Genomic DNA, 25,896 nt, shown 5'->3' with positions numbered 1-25,896 from the left:
GGATTTTCTGTCGAACTGTTATGTTTACACGTGCTTGCGTACACGGGGCCAGATTAAATTTTATGTTGTAAGGCTGCCCTCGTCTTACGCTAATCACTTTAAACGATTTGCACCTTAATTGGGGCAAGAAAACATATTTTCAACTAGGTGAAAAACAGATTGTCACCGGAAATTGTCCCATTTTGTCAACAAATGTCACTAGTCTGTGAAGATCTTCAAAAAGAAATGAGATTTTGAGGACCTGTCTGGGGTGAGGTAGGTCCGTGTGTAAATCTGTCGGTCAGCTGTTGGCGCTAATTTAGTTAAATATTTGCGAAATCTAGTGAGACATTAGATTTTCCGAGACGTGAGTAATTGCAGGAAAAGCTTGTATAAATATATGCACTGCTGTGGCATTTTTATTTTTAGTTCATTCACAACGGAATTTATAAGAAAGAGTCTCAAGAGGCTTCGGGTTCATTCAACAGAAGAGAAGCGTAAAATGTTCCGAAAACAAAATTGTTTGAATTGTTAGAAAAAAAATATTTTTCCAGCAATAAAGTATTTTATGATTTTTACGTAATAAACTGTAGATAGTATTTATGAGAATAATCCCGATAAATGATACATAAAAGCTTTTGTTTTGGTGGAGAATATGCAGTAGTGTGGTGGTCTTCGTGCGGAGAGCCTTTGTAAGTCCGTGACGTCACAGTGGACAATTTCCTTGCCGAAAAAAGCGAACCGACTTGGCAACATCGACTGCAGGAGTCCCACACTGGCCTGAGGAAAAACCACCTGCGCCGAAGCAGGAGACACTCCGATAACTGAAAACTCGATCTTTCTCGTTCAGTCGTGGTGCAGAGTTGAGCGAGACGGTCGTGCTGACAGACCGTGCGCGAGTTCGTCGACTTCACAGGAGAAGTGCAGTTTGAACAAAGAACGTCACTTTTCAGTGTGATTTCCAAAACACCGATGCTACAGAGCTGCAACCGCGCCTCCGCAACTCCTTCCTCGACAGAGATGTTTTCCAGTGGCTCTTCGCTTTGATTTCGAGTGTCGAGTTCCGGAGTCGCCGAAATGTCGGCCCCAAAGTGTGTCAGACTGTCCGTGCCGATGGGCCTCCTGCTCGTGGTGGGCCACGTGCTGCGGGTGTCTTCGTCGCCGACCCCGGAGGACTGGGTCTCCGGTTCGCCCTTCTCGCATTTCACGTCCGACGACAGCAGGGCGGACATCGTCACCTCGGCGTACTTGAACGTGTCCCGTCTGACCGAGGAGGGCTGGCTGTGGGACAGGACGGAGGTGGGCCGCTTCGGGGGCGGCTACGTCGGCCCCGCGTACGGGGTCGTCGTGCACGTCACGTCGAACGTCCACCCCGAGGACCACACCGGCTGCCAACTGCCCCTATACAGCAGCAGGACCGACGGCAAGCTGCCGCCTCCGGGGGAGCCGTGGATAGCCCTGATCAAGCGGGGCGGCTGCAACTTCGAAGTCAAGGTGGAGAACGCCTTCAGGAGCAACGCTGCGGGGGTGCTGGTCTACAACGACAGAGACTCCGCCACGCTGGACAAGATGAAGCTCTCCAGCGACTCTGGACGTAAGTCGCGACGTTTATTAATAGAACATCTGCCCCGCCGCGATCTTCGCTATTTTTAGGACTAATCGGGTTCCGGGGGGCGGTCGTACCCCGAACGATTCGCACATCATCGATGTGATTCATTTTAATCGACAGCGAACCGAGAAACTTAGTCATTTGTACGTCGACGACGCTTTTTGCTCTTGTGACTGGCACTTGAGGACGCAAGAGCGCTCGTGCGGTCATTCCGCTCGGCCACTGCGGTTGTTGCCTCCGTGGAGTCCTCGTCTGAAACTGTCACCGAACACAGATAACACTGCAGATTTACCCGAACAAGAGATTAAGTTGTTTACCTAACGACTCAAAAACGTTGATAACTGGCAAAACATCCAAAGATAAATTAACATGTAATAAAACAATTATTTATCACGTATATTTTCTTCGGGTGGCAACACTGTCGTCATATGTCAATTTTGACGTTTCTGTCAAGTATCGAATTTTTCCCAAATGAGCTAAAAATAGAAAACAAACCTCGAAGATGGGTGTCAGAAAACTTGCACAAGTGCAGTTTAAACTCCAACAGCATCGGTGAACATCCAAGCATTTGATTAAGCCCATAAAATTTTACGCCCGCCTTAAGTGGGCAGTTTTTCAGGAAGCGGGACATAAAAATCCGACAAAACCGAATTAATTGTGAAAGAAATTATCTAACAAGTGAGGGTAATTACCGGTCGTGAGCCTCACCTGCTGCGGAACTCGTGAAAAATTACATTACCGCGTCCACAAAGCCAGATTTGGTGGAACGCGGTTTGCGGCCAACAACTCGCACACCCCCGCAATCCTCACGAGTTGAATTTTTATCTTGTCGCAATAAATTAGAAAAGTTCTTGTTGCAATAGATCGTGGAGGTATTAGTCAACAAATATTTACGGTAGCGCCGTGCAAATAGAGCTGGAGATGCTAAAGCGAGCCTCGGTGTTTACTCGTAAGCGGTTATTTTCGTCACAATCGGTTGACATTTTCATGCCAGAGGGCTCACGTGGTCGTCCAATTTTATCACCCCCAGGACCCGGACCTTCTCTGAAATGTACCGATCCACTTATCGGGGCTCGTAAAGGAGGGATGAAGTGGCGCCGTCAAACGGGCCGATCTGCATGGACGAATTGCGGCTCCCGTTGAGCGGCTAATGCCTCTACCAGCTGTCACAACACAAACATTAATAGAAGAATTCCGACCAATTGAATTGTTGCGGTCGTTCGGTAGTCTGGCGGTGTGCGTCACCAGTTCTTGTTGTGTTTTCGACGATGGCCAGCATTTTTTATTTCCTAGTCTGACCGGTATTGGGCAATCGCTGTGACGACGCAACGCTCGTTAGAAAGTCGAGCGCAAACAGCTGATCATAAACAATTCGCTCTGATAGGATTGAGGACCTGGGAGGCTGATTTATTGTCCGTTTGTTAAAATTAGAAAATGATAAAGTTCGTGGACCCCTGGGGCGTTGACGGTTCTCAAAACGACGAGCGACACCTGTCCCGCGCTCCCTCCATTCCTCCAAGCTTTGTTCTCCACCTCTGCAATTGACACACCGTGAAATTTCGATCTCTCCTGCCACATCTATACATATGTATTTATATTTGAGTAATAAACGTGACGTAAACAACTGTTCGACGCAACCATTACTTTTTCAAATTTGATTTCTATTTTTACCACTCATTATTCCATGCATACCATGATAAAACGCTGCGACTTTTAATCACTTCGACGTGAAAGTTTAACTGTAATTGTCACAAAACTTACCGGAATGAACTTCGCGAACGAATCAATGTCGCCCTCGTTCTCTCTTAATTACATTTCGAGTCGAGTCTCGACTCCAAATTTGATTCTTCAGACGAGGTCACCCCAAAACTTCCCTCTCACGACTTGGTTTGTCAGTTTGTCTACTTAACCTAACCTCCAAACCCCATCCGCAAACGTCAAAGATGATATGACAGTTATGCGGCCACCTTGATCCCGCAATAATACGACAGTAATTCATAGTCTGTTCGCTAATTATAGTCAGATTCCTCATCCACTGTTGCCAGCGAAGCCCGAGCCGCGAATCGCGGTCCCAACTCTTGAATTTGTCGATTTTTTCTGTACTTTTTTCCACCCCTAGAACCAATTAAGCCGGTGTAAAAATAATCTCTGGAGTGTGCATCACTGCTGCCAACCTCCGTTGGCTAAATTAAATTTGAAACTAGGCGGACCAGTGGCCAGTTAATTAAGCCCCATCGGATTAAGGTATTGTTGTGGGGCGTCGAGCGTGGGCTCGGGCGACATAAATAAAATAACTTAATATTGATTTGTTGGTGTCTGTGGCTTGGAAATGAGTAATGTGGTCACACTGCAGTAATTACGCCCTCCTGGAGAGCCTAATCCGCAACTATTTTGCTCCAAAACTGCAGGATTCGGGTGGCAGATGTGTCTCTAGTTTTTGTCGAGTCTGGTGGTCTTCAGATTAATTCGCAGTCGTGGACACGTGTCGATGGGGCCCGTGGGCGCCGACAAGCTCTAATCTGCATATGGGGGCCAACGGGAAGGCGCCATATGTTCGGTGAAGGGAGTACAATCGCGGGTGCGTCTCTATTGTCGCATTTTAATTTCCAGGTGACTCACTTATCTGGAGCGGTGCGAATGTGACAAAACGTCCGCGTGGTAAACAAGGTCGGATTGTGCCGTCACAGGGGCCCCATAAATCACTCGTGGAGAGCCCTCGATCGTCGAACTTCCAACGGTGCTGCGGAATTACAAAAATTAATTAACCGAGTCATTCCGTGCGTCGTGATTAGCTTTTGAAGGTTTTTGAGGAGGAAACGCTTTCGAACAACGCAATTCGCGTAAAACTGGGTCTTTTAACCGCACGTTTGGCCTCTCGCACGCCCTTTATTGATTCAACTACGCCACTGGGGATGCGAATTCATAAATAAACACCGTTGTAAATTTAGCACCTTGTTCTCGTTAATTAGATTGTCTTTTGCCGTTCAATTCCCACCGAATTGCATTCTGACAAAAAACATGTGACTGTTAATTAGATGAGTGTCGGTACCCCCAGGGAGACGGACTATTTTTGTCGAATTGCAGAAACTCCACGACTCGCTAATCATTTTGTTGTAGTGTTGGGCCCGAGGTGCACAAAAAGTAAACACAGGCACCGTCCTTGATTCTATATTATACGAGAATTTATAGGTGGGATTAGAGCTTGTGGAAACATTCACGTTATCTTACCTATTAGTTCGGTAAAACGAGAGTCGAACAAATTAGTATTGAGCCGATTTCAAGGGCAAAGTATATTGTAAGCAAATGTGGCGGTGTTGTCGAACAAAACAGACGCAAGAAGCGGATTATGGTAGGTGTGCGCTCGAGAATGGAAAGAAATGGGGCTCGCGGATGTGGAAACGTACGATACTCGCGTTGATTTATGGGGCACAAGCAGAAATAAGGAAAAGGAGTAATGAAAATGGTAGCTGCGAAAGAACTTTCGACGAGTTGCGCTAATAACTCAAAAGCACCGAAATATTGTGTTGGGCCAGTTGAGCTTTGAATTTTTATGAAAATTTGCATGAATACGTTGTTTTGTGTGGCGAATGCGAGTCTATAAGAAAAACTTGGCAAAAGATGCGTTTTATTATAGGAAAAAATAAAATTATCTTGTGAACATAACCTCACTTGCTCAATAACGAATTAATTTTTTACCTTGTAGTGTTTAGAATCTTTTATTTTTAATGTATTCGCAATTGATCGGTAATCTGGGGGCGACTAAACAAAATTCCGGTCACAGTTTTACTTGGTTTAAATAATTTTTGTAAACGTCAAAATAATTTAAAATTATTTTATTTTATCATTCCCATCCAGCGAATTCCTACAGATTTATCTGATATTCAACACATCTAGTTAAGAAATTTTTCTAACACATTTTTTAAAGTTGCTACTGTTAGAAGACAACGATGTTATTCCGTGACTGTATTTATCTCAAAAATTTGTTCAAAAATGTAAGTTTTCTTTTTTGTATAATTTACCTTAATTATACGAACAACATGTTTTCATGTTTAGATATAAATAGATAAATCATTTTACTTACAGTTGCGGAATCAAAACGTTGAAAATGTTATTATAATTACTGAAAAAGTGAGGTTAGATTTACGTCTATTATTTTATTTTTATTGTTTGATAAAATGCATTTGACTCAATTTTCGCGATCGATTTGCAACTTTTAATGAAAATTCGAGTGAAGATCAAAATTTAACTTATTTTGTGAATTTGTGATCCCTCGCTTAGCTAGAATGTTTTGAGGTTAAAATTTGTGCCCTCCACAAAAAACATTGAAAACATGTTTTAACACATCCTGTATTGGTTAAATTCGAAATTAATGTCGATCAGTGCAGCTTTACAAAAAATCTGACTGTCCTATATTATCTACTGTTTATTTTTTCTTCATTTCTTTCAGGTTTCTTAACACCCACGATATCCATTTTTTTCCTCCTCATCTTTCTTGAGAAAATGTTGTCGTCTTTTATTTTCATTGTTCTGTTATTTCCATTTATTGGTTATTTCATTTTTCTTTTAATTTCACACTTTTTTAAAAATTATGATTATTATTATGTACATATTTCCTTTGTGACTTTTTATCTGTCACAAAGAGTTGACGAAATAATGGTTGAGGAAAAAGCAACAAGGTCAAAAGACCAAAAGCAAAATATTGATAATAATGGAAAAGACTGGCAACAAGAGAAGTGAACAGAGCCAAGGTTGTGACCCTCACATCGTCAGTTGAATGTCGCATTTCAAGACTTGTTCTGTTAAAATTATTACATTTTATATTTCCTTTTTGTAGTTTTGAAAAATTTAGTGTACATTTTTTTCGAATGTGGCCTCAGCATAGATAATTCACTATTACAGAAACAATAAAAATTCGTAGACCTTATCGTTACATAACATTATTTAAATGAAACTTGTCGATAACGTCTGTGCACAGGATTATACTTGCAGATATGTTTTAAACAATTTTGTTTTAAATTCGTAACACTTTATGGCGTTTTTATGTCAACAAAGTCCAAAACACCGAATTCAGTTGCAACGTAAAACACGAAAATTTTATAAATAAGAAACTTCATTCTTGTTTGTTTTAGATAGTGTTGTTGGTTTTTCGTGTTGTTGGCTGATTTACAAGTCTGCTCTTGAGTGTTGTGCAAGTAGCGAAAACAGGCGAAAATTTAAACATTTGTCGGAATAAAATTAAAACAAACCTCAACCTTAATGCGTCGGTTCGGTGTTTTTATTTTGGGGCCAAGTATTTTGGCCATCCTGTTGTTTATTAATAAAGCGGACGCTGCTACTCAGTGTCAAATCCAAGACATTTCGGTGGTCGCGTCTAGAAACTGGCACTCCCAAGACGATTCGAATTTTGAAAGCGGCACGGATGCAAGTGCAAAATTGCATAACCGTGAGTGCCGGGGCCGTCCCGCCCCCGTCGACTTCCACAAACAATTCGGGGCCGCGTTCTAGAACCGTGTTTTCGCCGCCATTGCCAAGACTTTTATAAATCCTCCGACATTTTTATCCGTTGGCTGTTCACCCTGCGAACCTTGAAAACTGCCACTTAATTACATTTCGGCCTTTACAGCTCCCAAACACACAATCCGACTTATCTCGATCGCAAAGCACAACCCACCGCAGTATTTGCTTATTGTTTATTGAAACGAGAATCGACGACCTTCGCTGTACACACTCGCGTGCGTGTTCGCCAGTTCCAACGATTTTCCACCGCCCATGGCATCATCCTTGTCGCTTCCTGGGGACGTCGCAGCTCGCTTCGGCCTCACCGACGGTTCACCGACTCGGATCATTTTTCTCCGAAGAGGAAGCGCCGTAAAAATAAGTTTCGTGTCGTGGGGCGGATCGATGGGCGCTCTATTCATTGATGGCGGGCCGGGTGAATGGAAGGAGAAGGTTTCGTAAATCTGAAACCGTCGAGATAATCTGTCACCGTTAACGCGGGACAGATTTAATTCCGCCATGAATAAAACATTCCCTCGTAAATAATTCAACGGAAATCAAACAAACAACTATGAAATATAGATCAGGCAAACAGCTTGCCGAAATATCGTGTGGACGGGGCCTAATGCCACCGCAAATAATGATAACAGCGTTAATTGCGTTGTTTTTTTCCCTCCGGCTCTTGCGGGATCAATCCCATCAATCGACGAACCGAGCTGCGACGTACCTTCGCACTGACACTGCATCTATTTCTGGCGCTTTATCGCCACTATTAATTTATTTACTCCAGTCGAGAGCTTTGTGGAGAGTTCGTTTATTACGCGCGAACCTAAAAAAACCGGCTCGAGTCGCAGTGAATCGTCTAAAAATATTCCAAAGTCAGATTTTGTTGTGAAAATTTCGCTACCGAATCCGTCACAAGTGGAGTCAACGGCCCCAAAACTAGGATAATTTTCAGCGACTATTTTTATAATCGGACGTTAAGGTGAACGACTCTTAACAGTTTCTGTTTTGGCGTGGCCCACCGGTGCCCTTCCCCCAAGCCTGACTCACTCCTGCCAACCTGACGACTCCCAGCTTCACACTGACACATTTACAAATAACACCACCAAGTGGGCTTTGAAGTCGTACGATTCGGCGGATTTGTTTCCTGCTTTGCCGGCCAAGATGGACGACCTCGCGCCCGCCATTAAAATTTTACGTTACGACATTCAACGACAGTTCTTGAGGACATGTTTGCCTTAATCAGAGCCGGAAATAGGAAGGTGATGTTGCGAAAGCGACGCCTGTTGTTGTTTTATTCTTTAATCGTTTAATGACACTTCAGATGTCTCACCATTGAGGTTTTCACAATTCGCGCTTATGACAATCGAGAATTCGAAGGAAAGGTCGTAATCGCACTTGAGATAACAAACAATAAAAACAAACAACAAGTGTCAAAAATAACACGAGTGGGAAACGCAGTGGCGGCTCGTCCAGGTGCATCCCATCATTCTTTTTTTTTTGTTGAAACTTCGATTAAGTGCAATTCGGGATTGATCAAACGTCAGTTGCATTCTGGTTTTTTGCCGAACGAGATGTTTGTGTTTTGTTTTATTTTCACCCAGTTCCCTAATTTAGACGTCAAGCTCTGACACTGAGTTATGTCTGATACTTATCGCCGCACACTAAATACGAGTATCTAGACCGTTTTGGTTTATTTATTGATGTGCCGGTGCGATTAGCTTTTGTTTACTAGTCGACAAAAATTAAAAGAGAATTTTCGTCGGTGATAGCGATTCTGGCGTGCCAGGATTTGAATGCGTGAACGTCCACAAATTCTCATAAATGTCGCAAGCTCTGATTCTCAAGAAGGTGAACCAATTTTTTCCAGCCGAGTACAACACATTTCAACAAGATAATTCTCATTTTTACACGACAGAGTTTCTCTAAATATTTGATTTTTTCATCTGTGTAGCTTTTAAGTCCAGATCGTGTTTGCATCGTAATTTGACTGGAATTGATGATCACAGTAAACGTTCAAATTCGGTGATTTTTTGTATGCTTGTCCAGTTTATTTGTTCTTTTCATTTACTCTGTCGATTCGTTTTAGGTCACGACAAGCGATTGATTAATGGATCAACAGCGCTGGTTTTGATCCTACTAGTTTCACAGATACATTCGGTGAATTTGTTAGTCAAATTTTGACCCAAAATTTGGAATTTGTTTAACAGCGATGCTTGCGTGGTTTCTATTTTTAGAAGTTTTTTTGGAACCAAAGAAGCGTAAAAGGCTCCAGAGTAGGTCGCCACAAAGCGAAAAAAGCATCCTCATAAAATTTAAAAAAATCCTATCCAAATTTTTTGTGATGTGGCAACAGCGCCAACACTGTCATGTAGATTATCGAGTGGTGGCCCGTTCCAATTATAGATTTGGGTTTTTGCACTTATTTACAGATCAGTAGACACCTCTGCCGCTGGAAAATCCCCAATTAAAGTAGAAAATTGTACCAAAAACTGCAAAACAACAAGAACCACTCGAAAAAACTGAAATTGAGACGAACTTTTCCACTTTCGCTTCGGTGATTTCTCGTTGCATCCTTTGATCGTGATTCCATCAAAACGATCAGTTTTAATCGAAGGTTCGCGACCCGCTGCCCCCAATCGTACCACTCTGATGTACCGCCTGTTCACGATCACGTTCCGTCTCAATTTTTCATCTCGCCGCCCCATTATCGCCTCACTCCCGCCCCCGACTCTCCGAACCGCCACTAATTAAATGCCTTTGATCGTCGTCCCGTTAAAAAAACAAAAATTTCCGCTGGAACAATCCATAATTCGCCGTCGCACATGTCCATTAGTTCTTTTCTTTGTGATGGAATGAATCATTTTTCGTTCGGCGCATACTGAACAGCACTTTTGGTATGGGCGACGTCTGGGACTCCTTCCTTATTACATCTTTGTCCTTGTATCCTCGAATATTTCAGACGTACTTATCGTGAATATCAATAGCGCCTGATGGAAAATTAATAACCGCCAATCCGACAAAGATGTTAATCTTTTCGCCCACTCCGGCCGGATCGATTTTCTATTTTCACCGAAAACATCGCCGCCGGTTCCCTATCGGACACGGAATCAGTCGACACTAAAAGACAACCAACAACGCCGGACTCGTCCGGTTTGACACATTCGAATTTGGCGCCGTCCCACTAGCGCCACTCGCGGCCGATTCGGGCCGGAAGTGTGTGTTTAGAGTGAAATTGTGGACGCGAGTACACAACTTTGTACAAATATTTAATAGCAAAGCGAGAAAATCTCCGAAGGCGCTAACGCAATGTTTGTGTTTTTGTAATTATCGAGCTCGTGTAAATTTGTTTTAAACGTCAGTTCGACAAGATACACCAGCATCACGTCTCTGGGAAGTTAACTTCATCGCATACACGAACTGGGAAATTGGTGCTGCTTCGAGTCGCGCATGAATAATTGCGAATTTTAATTGTTTTGATTGTTGCAATTTGCCGCTCGGATGAATTCGATCACGTCGCTTTACAAAAATCCGGGCGTTCAGTCTGCGGTCTGCCGTCTGGTTGGGCTGACGCCATATTCGCCACCATTGAGCCTCAAGGCCGACGAATTAATTCGAGTGTCTTTTGTCTTATCGAGGACTCAAGGACTCCAATTCCACTCTGACATATGAAATTGTGCAAATTGCATAGGCGGCGGCTCCGTTTGCAACAAGCCTTTTCCGCATTGTCATGCAACAATATTTTCGCAGCCTTGCGGGGATTAACCCGCCAGATAAGACAACTCGTTGAGTCGCGATTCTTCGCAGCCAGATTTCGCACAATTTTATCTCGGGCAGAACAAAGACTTCCAACAAGTTTCGAAAAGAGTAAACAACGCACCGCGACGAAAATACAAACCTTATGACCGTCCTTATCTGAACAATTTCGATTTTTATTATTCTTCGATAAGGAATCCGCAATTGGGGGGTTATCGTAATGAAGAAAACAAATAATTCCTTTGAGCGTCTCTCAGTCTGAAAATATTTGGAAGTTTGGCGACTTCGGCCTTAGCTAGGGGACAAAGTCGCACTTCTTCATTGACAATCGTCGAGTAATTGTTGTGCGATTGCGATTTTAATAGCTCCAGCGATTTGTTAACAGCAAAGCGTCCGATTTAATTGCGAGGAATTGGATCGAACTGAGGCGAGCAAACAGAAGCGTTTGAGTGTTTGGCAAATAATTCGCCGATGTAATTGGACAAAGCCGTACCTGTCACTTCCATCAGCCAGTCGTTCACCTCGCCGAAATTTCGCATTTACAGTTCGGAAATCACCAAACGGAACACGAAATCGCTGCCTTTCGGTGTAATGGAATGACCGGAAGGTCAACTTTGAACCTTCCAAAACCTTCCTGCGCCATTATCGCACTCACGCGACGTTGTCGTCTTCCGGTTTTAGCGCAACTCCTTGAAAAACCATCTCAAGAGTCTCCGGCGCGAGTCGGTAATAATTCTTTCTGTTTACAACCAATTTGGCATCGTGGGGCGTATCGATTTCCATTTCCACTTCCCATTATTGTGTCTGCACACCTTAATTAATTGACCTATCACGCGACGATGTCATAATTTGGGTGTTGCAGGTAACATCAGCGCGGTCTTCACGTACAAATGGAAGGGTGAGGAGTTGGCCAAGCTGACCGAGAACAATTCCAAAGTGTACGTCCACATCACCATCGCCAGCCACTCCTCCTCCAGGACCGTCAACATTAACAGGTGAGCATTTAGAGGCGGCGTTGATGCAGGTTAGGGTTTCGCGTGGCGGTGCCAGGAACATCCTTCATCCCGGAACTGAAATGAAGGGAGCTGAACAATTTACGGTAGGTTAGGACGGGCAAAAATAAATTTGGGCGGAATTGCGCGCCATTTCTTAGAGATGCGAGCTGAGGTGAGAGGTGGAGGGCTTAATTAAGCCGGTTTGGCGACGGGATTTATCTCCCGAGCCCGATGCGATCCCAAAAATTTTGTTCTGATTTATTCGGGCTCTTTTTGATACGAATTGTTGGGAATCGTTACAGCGTCCTAGATCTTCAAAAATGTTTAACTTTGACGGCTCATTTCAGGCACTAGTGTAACTAATTAATGAAACAAACTCTTTTGCATCCTTACCTACCTCAGAACACCCTAATTAACACTGTAAAAGTGATAAACAACGAAAACTGCAAAGTGACAAGTGTGAGCTGTCAAATGTCAGATTTACAAATCTACGAATAGTTTAAATCACAGCCTACTGCATACGACGTGAGAAACATTTTTCACTGTGTTTTTAATTAATTGTACAGGGGTGCCAACAGTTGCTGGCAGTCGTTTAGGGAGACCCTAACTGCCTCCTCACTGACAAGAATGAAATCCACACGAGTTTAATCTTCAACTATGTTTGCAAAAACTTTGTTTAAATCGATAGTGAACAATCGCGTTAGAATCTACGGATCTGTGAAATTTCCATGACCGTGAGCGTGCTCACCAAGATGAAAACTTCCACCATGCCGAAGGTTTTTATTGTTTGTTTTGACGACTCCTAAAACTTCGTTTCTATCTCCCGTTCCAGACTGTTTCATTCGGTCGTCCCCGCTGAAAGGCGTTTAGTGAAATTTTGTCGCACTGGTTGGAAGAAGCGTTCGTTCCTCCTCGAGGAATCCTCGTATCGATCGCCGGCGATTTTTCCTCTAATTGGGCGGTTATTAGAAATAATTTTATTTGAGAGGACGCAAAATTTACTTTTCGCTTCGGCTCGCTTTCAGCTCCTCTCGAGCGTCGTTATCCTGGAGGGCCTTTCAAAGGCGAATCTTGTTTCACTTTGTCGGCCCTGATTTCACAACAATTCGGCGCTCGAGAACATTTTTTATTTTTCACACTCGAAACTTTTATTGCTCGGGCGGAAAATGCAAATCCGGCCCCGCGTCTAATAGGTGAGAAGCGGCACCCCATCCCGGGCCCGCCTAATAATTGTTACCTTCGGATAACCTTATCTAAATGAAAGTGTGATACCCCAGGAATGCCTATTACGTAATTATAACCCGCATTACTCAGTCCTCTAATTACGGACGAGATAATTTTTACGGTTATAAATTACGCCGCTTTACTGTCAAATTCGCGGGAAATTTCCCTGATAAAAATGAAAAATCGCCCCTCTAATCGACTTTTCCGAATGAATTACACATGGACGGGGGCGTTTGCTTTGTACGCAACTAATCAGAAGTGGGATCGATCGCGTCGTATCACTTTAAGTGATTTGGAGCCCTCCAAATCGGCATCGATTCGCCGATTCGCCTTGAACTCTCTCTAATCCCGACTTAATTCATTTTTCAGGTGAGAATTCGCGCAGCGAGTCTCGGAAATTCTCCATTATCCTCCCCGCGAAAAAATCGACGCTTTCTAATCGACCGGAAAATACCAATGAAGTCTTCTAATTGCTCGGTAATCGCCCCGTTCGTTACTAATTCCTCCAGAAATTGAATTTTGATTAATGCCATTCGATCACGCGATCCGCTCTTCCAGAGACTCCGATCCCGACGCCACAAAGCTGTGATTTTACTGCTCCTCTGGAATGTCTTCGCTCGGCCTCGATAGCTCTTGTAAACACGGATCTCGCGCAATTTACAGTTCGCCCGGAGTTATTTTTAATAACCGGAAAGATGCACACCGTAAACATTCGAATGTCGGCCGTCCTAAATGTCACATTCTTCCGCATAGGTTGGTATCGATTGTTGTGGCGTTTCTGGGTTAAGGATGCCTAGAGCGTCACTGTAAAAAAACGTAAATCGGCTATTTTTGCTCCGGTCGGTTGCGATTTTGCAACCGGCATCGTCACGTTACGTAAACAAATCATTTTTTGTTTCCGTCCAGCTGACGGAAGTGGAGCCTTCGATTGCGGCGGAATTATGTCAGATCGCTTTCTCGAAGAGGTCGAAAGGTGTCGGATCGCGAATGCGCTTCCGGAGCGTAACGAGGCCAAATTGCACTTCCTCGACCTCGCCGACCAAGGAAACCAAAAGGTCTGACCAGCTCCCAAATAAATCTCCCGGACTCTTCCGGTTTAAAAAACTTGACGATTCGATCACCTCGAGTTTTGGCGCTCCTTAACGAATCGATAATTTATAACCGTTTGTTTATTTGTTTCAGAACATCTGTTTTGTTCGTCTCCATCACGTTCATTGTTTTGATGATCATATCCTTGGCGTGGTTGGTGTTCTACTACGTGCAGCGCTTCAGATACATCCATGCAAAGGACAGACTCTCGGTAAGCGACATTCTTTTAAAAAATCGTTTCGCACTAGCGTACAGCTGCGACTGTGAGTAACAACCACCATTCGGAAAATTCCAAGTGATTAATTCAATTTTAACAGATCCGAATGAAATTCGCCGAACATGCAGCGAGGAAGTGTACTTTTAGCTTTTACACGTTGGTATCGCAACCGTGGCGCTTAATTATTGGGCAAAACAGATAATTTTTATTGTAAAGTGGGAACGGTAATGCTGCTTTTAGGCCGCAGATATGGCGACCATAAAAAACTAAAAGCCGCGAACAGATACGGTAGATAAAACGTTTTAAAAATAAAGCGCAATTAAAATTCGTATCGCCGCAGCAAACAACATTCGAAGAAGTTTTTCTCGAAAGAAGGAAATTAAATTTATTCGGGGTTCTTAGAGCAAGTGTAATCCGATTTGGGAAAATTTCGATCGCACCGGATTCGTCAAAAGGTTTTCGTCGAGGGACAAAAAATTAATTGTGGACGTTACGGGGTTACAAGATTTGTGGGCACATGTGGCGGGTCGAATAAAGAGATAAACAGAGCGGGGGCTGATATCTTTTTAAGTGGTCGTAAATCACATTACTCGTTAGAATTTATTTAACCGTTTAATCTCGGGATAAAGTGTCGGGGGAAATCTGGGCGACCTGTACGAAAAATAAATCTTCATTAAAACAATCCTTGACGAAAGTCTGGATTGTTTGGGAAAAGCGTCGCTTTAAAATTTTGTTGCGGTGATAATTACTGCATTAAAAAATAATTAGAGTCAAGGTCGGGTCGAAATGGGCCAGAGGAAAACGCCGCAGTCAAGCAGATTTTTATACAGTTTTTTTGTTCGACACTCAGAATTTGAGAATTTTCTCCCGTGCGAACGGATTTTGATAAATGTCACTTGTCAAAACGAAACGTCAAGCTAAGACCAGTGTTGAAGCCCGAATTCAAGTTTAAAAAATTAGTGGCGTAGCCACCAGTTATTTTAAAGAATAAGTGCTTACGAAACGAGTTTCTTTATACTATTTTTTGTAATTTGCCATTTTTATTCCGTTTTTAAACAAAAAAGTTTACTTTAGTCGATTTAGGGAATTTTGTGGCAGTTGGTAACGTCTCAATTTTAAAAGTGAAAATTTGATCAAGTACCTATTCAAGTCGCCTTTTGTTTTATTCAAATTCTGTCACAAAACATGAATATGGAAGTTAATCTTGCACCCTGAAATACGTGAAATTGCCAAAAATACGGTCGCAAATTTGCTTCCTGACGTCGCGTTCGTTAATATGTCAATTAGATAATCAAAATGGTGGCAAATTACAAAAACTACTATTACACGATCGGCGTAAGTCGCGAGTTTTTGTTTTTAACCTTTTGAGTGTTCGAGGCGAGGATCTGATGATGTGTTTTTTGCAGAGAAGACTGGGGAACGCGGCTAAGAAGGCTTTGTCTAAGATCCCGACGAAAAACATCAAATCCGAGGACAAAGTGAGTTATTTTGTGTGGTAATCTAATCCAAGCAAGATATTCCATATCTGATTTCAGGAAGTTCAAGGAGACGAGGAATTGTGCGCTATTTGCATTGAACCATATAAAATATGTGATATTTTACGCATATTACCGTGCGGGTGAGTGATTGGATTGGGTGCAAAACGGCGCCGGCGACTAAAAGAGTGTGTTTGTTGCAGCCACGAGTTTCATAAGAGCTGCATTGATCCGTGGCTATTGGAACATCGAACATGTCCAATATGCAAAATGGACATCTTGAAGCATTATGGATTTGTGGTCAGTGTTTCCATATATCCTCCAAACAGCTATACCTACTAGCGATAGTAGATATAGAAATGTCTGTGATAGCACATTACTGCCTTTCTCCTTGTAGCTACTTTGTTTACAAAAATGCACTTTCCATGGTGGAGGTAATTCGTAGACTATTTTATTTTAGTTTTAGCGTTGTACTTTTAAGTTAACACGGTCACATCATTCCATTGTTTTGTCGAATAAGTGCATGTCGACGAGAATGTATTATCACAGATCTCCTCACGCTTGACTGACCCACCTCTGCTTTGTCCACCGGATCGGCCACATTCATCACATTCATAGCCACACATAGCCCCCGAACTCGAGCCCAGTAACTAATCGAGCGTACAGTTTTCCGGTAGCCAAGAAAGCATCCTGCAGATGGAAGTGGAAGAGATCGTGGTGTTGGACTCGACCGACAGTCGTTCCGGTAGTCCGAGAAGGGGCGGCGGCATCAGCCCCTTGCCCGAGATCCGCGCGGTGGTGATCGCCGACCGTCAGGTACGCTTCTATTATTAGCCGCGGCGACGACTCGAAGGTCGGCGAGACCTTCGAGATTGTCGAAAGTCGGTGCGACCCCGGCGAAAGAAAGGTCAATGCCGACGGTGGTTTTTGTCGTGCAGAGGCTGTTCGAGAGCTCGGCCGACGACGAGAGCAGCAGAGCTTCCACTCCCGACGAGATGACTCCGAGTTTGTCCCAAAGGGGGCAGTACCCGGTCAGACAGGATCTTTGCGTCAGTTGCATAGCGGCGAAAGCGGCCGCGGCCTTAACCAACCAAAGCAATATCGGCAAGGATGCTTCCTCTTCGGACGACGACAACCAGGTGCTTTCGTTGAACAGTTCGCAAGTGCGCAGTGATGATAAATGACACTGGTCCAGTGCAGTGAGCAGCAATAGTCGTTTGAACTGCCGAACCCTTGTGATATTTCTAGCGTATAAGTTTTTATTTTTCTCCATTACGAATACATTTTCGGTGCTTGCATCCAAACTAACGTTCTTATCTGACGGAAGAAGTGTAAGATCTCCACACGAGTGCAGGGCGAGCGGGCCGACTCTTCAACCGAAGAAACTACCAAACAAACGCCGAACTTGCTGCGTCAAGTCTTCGAGCGACCGCTTACTCGTACTACAAATGTCGTGCTGTTGCGACCGTAAATCTCACACACTTGCGGTCGCGATGGCATCCCTGTTGTGACTGTACCAATTTCTCAACTCTGCTTCCAACTCGTTAAGTACAGAATGTCTGAGACTCGGAGCCTGCTTACTTCACTGGCTCCCCCTGCTGCAGGCCGCAGCACATCTGTATTGGAATTTATTCCAACGAATTTTCTTCTATATTCAAATTGTATTTACTACAATGTAATGAAACAAATCTTAATAATGTTGTGCCTTGTAGATATCTACATTTGTGATGTAAGGATGCCCCACACAGTGTAGGCATGTGAGCGGGTGTTTTATAACGAAACAGTTGCGTAATAAATCCTGTTTTCTATTATTTATCTGTGATTGTTAACGTTCGCTGGGGCATTAAGCATTCATTTCTCGAGACTTAATTAAACCGATTCAGTTGTACAATGTATTTAACGGCATGTACTTCATATGTTATGATTTGGAGTTGTTTATGCTTGTAAATATTATGCTAAATGAAATTGACTGAATTAAACAAAAGAGAATAAGAGGGGTATTTTATTTGTTTCGCGGAGAAACAAACATTCTTAATGTTAATCTCACTCTCGGGGCTTGTTAAGTATAAAGTGTAAAGATATAAAAAATACAATTACATCACAATGAAGAAGATTAGTAGGTAAAATACCTACTTACTTAAGAGCAAGCAGAAACAAACAGTTGCGTGGCAGTAGTAATTTTTGGGAAGGACAGTCCTTATTTCATTAAAATTGTCGTCCGTCCTTTTTAGAAGACATTGCGATCTTTTTTTTCAAAAAAAGTGCAGTGATTTTAAAATTTCCCAGATCAAGGGTTGGTACTGTTACTGTTGGCAAAATGGTATTACCGTTTCTAATGTTTCTATTCTATTCAGAGATAACGTGAGATCGGCAAGCGGATAGAGGATTTTGTCCGCAAGTCAACAAAATATTGTATATGCTTGCTAAAAAACTTTTTTGGTTAGATAAGTACAGTTGCGGCCGTTGAAAACTCAGACACTTTGACAACTCCAAACTTTTGGCTTTGTAAATGGGATTGAAAGTGACGTTTCTCAAAATGTCACTCAAACATTATCCACATTAATTTCTCTCGCAATGGCTCTTATACTCACACCGCCCCTCAGTCTAACACATTTTTGCAAATCAGATAATTGCGGCATTTCAAAAGTTACGCGCGATTCTGACCTAATATGTCAAATACTGACACTGACTTTATAATCCTTGATGAAAATCCTGTTTACGCTAATCCAATTTCGGAATTTATACAGAGTGTTTAAATGTTTCCTGTCTGAGATTTCAACGGCCGCAACTGTACATGTGAAACAAGAAAAAACAAAAACGATAGAATTAATAGAGTACATGGGATGTGAATAGCGTGTGTGCCCTTTTATACTCCTAATTGTTGCATTTGTGCATCTTGGCATGCTGGAAATTAGATGTGCAATAATTTCCTGGGAGTATTCTCCCATTGATCAATTACTGCATTCACCAGTTGAATGTGATTGAAGGATGGAGGTGTACGACTTCGCACCTTCTTTTCAAGAGCGTCCCATGGATGCTCTATGGGATTTAAATCGGGACAATTTGGTAGCCATTCCATAAACGGAATATCAACGGCATTCAAGTAGTCGATAACTTGTCTTGCCACATGCGGCCCAGCATTATCTTCCATTAATAAAAAATTGGATTCCGCAAAAGCAGCGAATGGCATTACATGGTCCACTACGATATTTTCACTTATAATTACACGAGAGCTTTTTTTTGTCGAAGTAAACTTGACATTTCAATGAGAATTTTGTTGACTGGCAATGTAACAAAAAAACTGCCTCTGAAAAAATTACGAGTCCGTAGGACGAGTAATTTTTTCTGGCAGTTTTTTGAGTCGAATTATAAATGTCAAGTTTACTTCGACACACAAAAAAAGCTTGAGTGTAGTATGAGATTAGCAACATCGAGTATCCCCGTAGAGGGATATGGAGGGAGCACTCTTCAAAAAAGTGGTTACGACCGCGCTTTTCTGTAGACCTAATAAAAGGTCTCCAGATGCGCCGAGCGAAACCGAAGTTAACGCAGATATTTCATCTTTCCAGTGGCGTCCCTTAACTTTTTTTCTGGGGACAATTTTTGTAGGAATTGTAGGAAGACGACCGTAAATATTTAGTTCAAAATAAAAACAGATCAGAGTTATACAACTGAAAAAATACAAAGACAATTCACCAACCGGTTCACGTGTAAAAAACCAAATCCAGTAAAATGACGGAACACCGACGCCTATGAAGCATCTAATCCCAACGACCCTCGTCACGAAATTTCACGAAGTACTGGCGGTCATTTTAAAAGGTGTCATAAAAGGTCTCCGCACAGGTCTCGCGACGTGCCGCTTCCTTTACATTGCCAGCATAGGCAGTGCTCCCTCCATATCCCTCTACGAGTATCCCTCATTTAGCAAAGATGTTACTCTTACTGCGTCTTCTATGGATAGATTTCTTGGGCGATTCATTTTACAAGTTTAGAAGACACGTAGCAGATGCACCTCATAAAAAACAAAACTTGGTGGCTGTAGACAACTTGTCGTATAGTGGAACCAGAAATATAGTGATTTTATGGACTCTGGTCGATAATTTCTTTTACAATTTTGGGGTCACGTTTATTACCAACTTCAAAAGAGTCATAAATCTTCTATGACAGATGTTTTTGAGCCGTCTGAAAATGGACCATCGGAGACAAAGGTAGGTAGAACCCAGTTGCGCGACGAGTGCCAGAAGTTTATTGCCCTGCCATAATTGACCCTCTCAAGTTAATGTACTCCATCCCTCATAAAATCACTATATTTCTGGTTTCACTATAATAAGGCTTTTCTGAGCTTATTTTGATCAATTTTTGGTAAACGTGCCTTTAAATGACAAGTGTAGGTAAGTTTAAAACAAAACATTTTTTGTAAGCTTTGGCCTGAAATGTCAGAAAGCCTCCAAGGCCTATTTGCAACACTGTACAGTGTGGAATAAAATAATTTACATCTAGTTACCTTTGGAATTTTTGCACATGTAAATTTTCCTGTACCGCTCTGCTTTTTTTTCGAAGTGCCGAACTATTAGTTCTGTCAATAAATGGCATCAGTCGAATTGACAATTGTTACAATTTCCTAAATTGAATTAACAAACGTTTGGTGGCCACTTTCAACACTAGCTGTGACTTGCTTTTGTTAGCTCCTTTTTAATTTCAATCTCAACTTTGCATTCATATCATCCCTTCGCAATAAATCACATTTGGAATTTGGATATTTATTTTGAGGTTAGGCTTTCTTTTTTTTGTAGAGCGGCATTTCGTATTTTTACAAGGGTAATGCAAAGGTAACTAGATGTAAACAAGATCAGGACCTAATGCCAATCTAACAAAAAAATTTCTTGGCCTGTTCCATGTTTAAAACAATCGTGAACGGATAATGATACCACTATAGACTATAATCTGTTTCAAAATCAAAAATCCACCAACACTGCAGTCTACCTCGAAAATACAACCGACAACGTCGCCAAGTTTTGTTTTTAGTGTATCTGCAAGTGTCAGAAAAAAGTGTGGTTATGAAAAAAAACTGTAGACAGTCGTTTTGATCGTAGTTCATCGTGTTTTTTATTCTCATTTTATTATTTCACTCAAAAGGTATGATATGGTAATTTCGACCATTTTGTACATAGTAATTATTTTGTGTTATGTAAATAAACTTAACAATTTAATGTCGAATTTTGGCAGGAGTTTGGGCCATCCCAAAAAAAAATGAAGCTTATTCTAGGGATTTTTTTTCTGCCAACATAATTGAACAGGTGATGGATTTTTGATTTTGAAACCGATTATAGATGAAATAATCAAAATTGATCTAAGGCTGCCGTGACATTTATATAAATTTTCAAATTGTGGGAGGTAATTAGCCCCCTTTCAAATCAATACTTTTTTGTATTTGCTTATCATTTACAGCAAAAAATGGAGCAAAAAAGATTTGGAGTGCGAATTTCGCTTATAAAAGAACTGAGATTGTTTCAGTTATCTCTTCAAAATAATAGGAAGAACATGCCATTTACTTGTATGGCTTCTGTTAGCCTTGGGGGCCCTGAGGGGCCTGGGGGCTTGGGCAGAATGAGACAAGTGATTGCAGATGTGCAAACAATTTCAGTTACCCCAATAAATCCACCCATGAATGGCATTAGAGTACCCAGGCAAGTGCCTGTTGTGTTCAGTAACTCAGGCCTCTTTATTAAATTGGACCAAGATGTTTATGTAACTATAAGATTTCGAACAAATGAGGAGAGGGCCCAATTTCTAGGGGCCCTCGGAAATCTGGAAGATTTGTAACAAAACCAAACAGTAGTGTTAATTTTATTATGATTGTTTTATTCTCGCAGATTCAGTTCAAGTGAAGAGGAGGCAAATAACGAAGTCAATGGGGAGAATGAAATCTGAAAATTTATTCATTTAATTTAATTTACTTAATAAAAACGTTAAGAGTTTTTTATTTGTTTTACTTATGTGGATATCTGAAATTGGTTTTTAAAAAATGGTTTTTTAACAGTAGTACAAATTCTGCTTAGATTAGTTGCAACTTTCGTCAGTTACAGCTGGTTACAGTAAGTATTAAAAAAAGGTTTTCTTTGTCTTTATCTTATCAATGTCAAAGAATTTACATATTACATATTTATATATGAGAAGCTTGTTTTTCAACTATTCGCCTTCAGGTTCAAACTATGAACATTTTTTTTATATACAGATCGATTCACATAACTCTCCGACCCTAACGAAATTTAAATGCAGCCAGCAATACGTTTTTCATTCATAACTTGATCCAAAAATAGTAATTATTTAAAAGTTTTGTATGGTTTGGACATCCTTCACAAAAGTCTCAATTATATATTTTTTATTTCGCTAGCGGTTTAAAAATGTCAAGTAAATGTCAAAGAAAATAAATAAAAATTTATTAAACAATAATTATACATACATTACAGGTATTCTACACGTGTATACACCGTAAAGACCTAATTTTATTAGGAGTAATATTGGATAAGAGGTTACGGATAATTCACTGTCACACCGATTTTTTTCTAGTGTCAATAAAACCATGGCAACAAAAAATCACACTCAGCGACTCGGCAATCATTTGTGATTAGTGACACAAGCTTCGGACTTGATTTAAAAAAAAATAGACTCAAATTGGAGAGGTTTATTAGTGTAAAATTGGGTATTTGTGGCTAATAAGGAGACTATTTCTGTTTTCATCTCGAATTAGCGTTCATTAAATAATTTAAAGGTCAGTTCTGTTGTATTTGATTGCAACAGCCGTGATTCTTCATCGCGTTTCGCTATTTTTATGCAATTTTTGCTCTCGAAGGACATCATCCATATAAGCCGAGTTGATTTGGACGTAGCCGATTTCAATGATTTTTTAAAAACAATATTCGCAAATCCGCCTTATTATCCAATAAGACGACCATGTGACGACCGGGTCACACTTTTACTTTGCTATTTTTAACAGCGACACTTTGATTTAACTGTAAATCGAGAGAATTATTAAGGTCTCGTTGCGCTGGGTATGTCAAACGAGTTATTACTTTTATAACCATTGATTTTCGGTGGTGTTGATTATACTCGCGGGCTAAATGAATGTTTAACTCGCTCGTTAAACATTCATTTAGCCCGCTTGTATGTACAGGATTATTCTAAATGATTGTAGTCGAAGTAGGCCGTGCCCATTTTTGCCGCTTTCATGTGAACTGTCAGTTGTGTCGCTGTCACTGTCATTTTTTAGGTGAAAAGTGCGGTGATGACGATTTTATTTATTTTTGTTAAATTAACGATTGAATCCAGAAATATTGAGTTGTTCTACAATCAATTTTAAATATATTGAGTCGTTTTGCACCCAATTTAACACATAATTTTGATAATTTTTTTATGTGGAACGGCAACCATAAATTTTACATTCAGTTTTCACGCCTACTTCGACTACAATCATTTAGAATAACCCTGTATAATAAATAACTATAAAATGGCAGTAATCGATAATATTTTTTTTTAATTTAAGAAACTAATGCATCATATTATATTAATTTCATTTCGATCCTTTCGTTATTGGAGCACATTTTAATTAACAAAAATTATTCAAAAAGGAATTCTCAACTGAATGTCAATAAAACCACGAGTGTCCAGATTTCATAGTAAATAAAGGTATCAAGTTATCACTGAATAACGCTCTAATTGTTCTGAACAGGCTCATATAATTTTGTTTTGTAAATTTTTATTATAACTGATATTTTTTGTTTAGAATTCATTCAATTATGGACCTAAAAATCATTGTGTATCGAACGGGCTTTCTTTTTTTCTTTTCTGAATGGCACTTCCCGAAAATTGGGATACATCAGATAATTTTTATTACAACAATTTTTTTTTCAAGAATTCATTTAAGTATGACTAAGATTTATTGATTTTGTACCTAAAAACCATTGAATTATGATTTATTTTGCTATTTATAAAATTTATTGATTTTTCAATTATTATATTAGTTTATCAGTATCGTGGTTGTTTGCTACTACAATTAGGGTCTGTTCTAAACAGGTTCATATTGCAGTGACTTGGGTTCAGAAATTCGACGAGAAACCAACCACTTCGTGGATATTGAAACTAGAGGTGATGAAAAATTTCCGTTGACGTTTCGTCTCCCTCACGACAATATTGGTAATTGGATGTTTGCCTATAATTATCTTTTTCCCGTACTCCTTTATGCTAAAGTGTTTCCACGAAGGAACGTGATAGAAGTAAACCTGCAAACAATCCGTTACCGATCTATAAAACAAACAACTCGACTTACAATTCCCGTGTCCACCCCCAAGACTAGAGTATTTCCGTACAGACATATACAAGTGATTGTCGCTTCAAGAACTTCAGTCGTGTTAAATAACTTTTTGACGTACTTGGAGCCGCCCTCCAACATAATCACCTCCATGTACTCCTTGTCTATGAAATTCTCGGCCCTATCTGCACAGACAGCGTCAGAAAAGATGACGCGAATCGTGCAGAAACTTACACAAAACAATGATTATGTCATCCCTCAGGATCTGGTGGATTTGCTGCGACGTCATCGAGTTCGGTATGCTACTGAAATTTAAGAGGCATTTTTCTGAGTAGATCGACGCTGGGAGGATAGTTTTTGAATTATAATCGACTTTTCTAACGTCATTACTCACTAGAATCGTACACACTCCATTCCACATATTTATACAAGTGATGTTTTTTGGGGAGTACACCCGCGTGAACCACGTTTCCTCTAATAATCTACCGTCGTGGGTGTTCGTTAATTTTTCTATAGTGAGTCTACCCCCGTGTTTTTGATAACAAATGTGGTCTTTATAGATGCTGCAATGTTGTCCATTAAAGATTGATCGAAAAGTGCGCAACCTGCGATACACTCGCCTGCGATTTAAATGACGAGTGTATTTTGGGTTGTCTAACTTACCGACACGAAAAATACAATACCTGTGAGCCACTACGTCCTCTATTATTAAATGAGTGTAGCCGTCACCATAGAGGTTGTCTATGATGAGAGCTTTGGGGTAGGCGATCACGATTTTTAAAATTGAGTCTGAAAATAAAAATGAGTAGATCTGATCATAACAAGTTAATAGATCAATCACCACTATAAAAAAACGTCACTTTGGACACCTTCTCTGCTTGGTGGCGCGTCATAATTAGAGGTTTCCAGTAGTGGTCATAAATCCTAACTCTCCCATCTTCTGACCCCACAGCAACATATTCCTCTAAAATCAGTCAACATAAAAAGTTAATTTTGTTTTTATTGGTGCAATACCAAAAGCATCAATGCACGTTATTCTGGGTATTTCCGCGGGAGCCAGCGCGATTTCAAAATCAACCTGTGGTATATTCTGCCAAGTCATCCAATTTTTATAAATAAAAAACCAAATTCTGGGATCTTCAGTGTTGTAATAGATCAAGTATTGTGTCAGTTCTTTTGTGGGGATTTCCTCGCAACAACACCAATTCCACAATGGAGTTTTCTGCACCAAACAAAGAAAAATCGCTGCATTGTCATGAAAACAACACTGGGACTTACTTTTGAAAGATATTCCACTAATTCGCTCCATTGCTTGCACACCCTTCGAGCAGCCACTAAAGTCTTTCCGTCGCACTTTATCAGAATCTTTTCAATTATCTCCGGAGGCAGAGCCATTTGTTTTCATTTATAAACTAAAGTTTTCAACATCTACGAATGGTTAAAAATAACCTACTTATTTTTTTGACATTTTATTTTTTGTTTTGAATTGCGGCCGGTATTACAGGGCGCCGTACTTTTCACCTCTTTATTCCCAATCCCGCGACCAATCTATCCCAATTTATACGATCTCGGTGCAATTTTGGTCAAAAACACTTCGCGCACCTCACGCACAGTTGCGTATTTATTTTTTGTTCGAATCGATTTAAAATAATTGTGTGGGAATCTGCATTACCGGCGGCGCTGACATTTGTCAAACGTCGCGACCATCTTGCGCATGAATCGTTGTAAGCTGTTAGAATTTAAAT

General features: G+C 41.0%; 2 protein-coding genes across 3 annotated transcripts; one reads left to right on the top strand and one right to left on the bottom strand.

The window, feature by feature from the left end:
* Positions 1 to 654: 654 nt before the first annotated feature.
* LOC138132924 (E3 ubiquitin-protein ligase goliath-like) lies at positions 655 to 21,821 on the top strand. Of its 2 annotated transcripts, none has more exons than XM_069050659.1 (11): positions 655 to 1,573; positions 11,706 to 11,838; positions 14,245 to 14,362; positions 15,775 to 15,846; positions 15,904 to 15,986; positions 16,047 to 16,143; positions 16,510 to 16,659; positions 16,782 to 20,979; positions 21,070 to 21,237; positions 21,292 to 21,662; positions 21,717 to 21,821. In XM_069050659.1, exons 1-8 carry the CDS (start codon positions 1,057 to 1,059, stop codon positions 17,025 to 17,027), a joined length of 1,416 nt encoding a protein of 471 aa, XP_068906760.1. In that variant the 5' UTR covers positions 655 to 1,056; the 3' UTR covers positions 17,028 to 20,979; positions 21,070 to 21,237; positions 21,292 to 21,662; positions 21,717 to 21,821. The 2 variants fall into 2 exon arrangements, with proteins under 2 accessions (XP_068906760.1, XP_068906761.1); XM_069050660.1 differs by having other exon boundaries at positions 16,782 to 21,013.
* A 440-nt stretch (positions 21,822 to 22,261) lies between these two features.
* LOC138132927 (uncharacterized) lies at positions 22,262 to 25,703 on the bottom strand. The gene is made up of 7 exons (XM_069050662.1): positions 25,430 to 25,703; positions 25,166 to 25,373; positions 24,993 to 25,115; positions 24,835 to 24,940; positions 24,386 to 24,714; positions 24,170 to 24,336; positions 22,262 to 24,122 (listed from the first exon to the last, which is right to left on the bottom strand). Exons 1-7 carry the CDS (start codon positions 25,544 to 25,546, stop codon positions 23,940 to 23,942), a joined length of 1,233 nt encoding a protein of 410 aa, XP_068906763.1. The 5' UTR covers positions 25,547 to 25,703; the 3' UTR covers positions 22,262 to 23,939.
* Positions 25,704 to 25,896: the final 193 nt, after the last annotated feature.

Source organism: Tenebrio molitor, chromosome 6, assembly GCF_963966145.1.
Source record: "Tenebrio molitor chromosome 6, icTenMoli1.1, whole genome shotgun sequence".
Lineage (NCBI taxonomy): Eukaryota > Metazoa > Arthropoda > Insecta > Coleoptera > Tenebrionidae > Tenebrio > Tenebrio molitor.
This window is presented reverse-complemented; position numbering and strand designations above follow the sequence as displayed.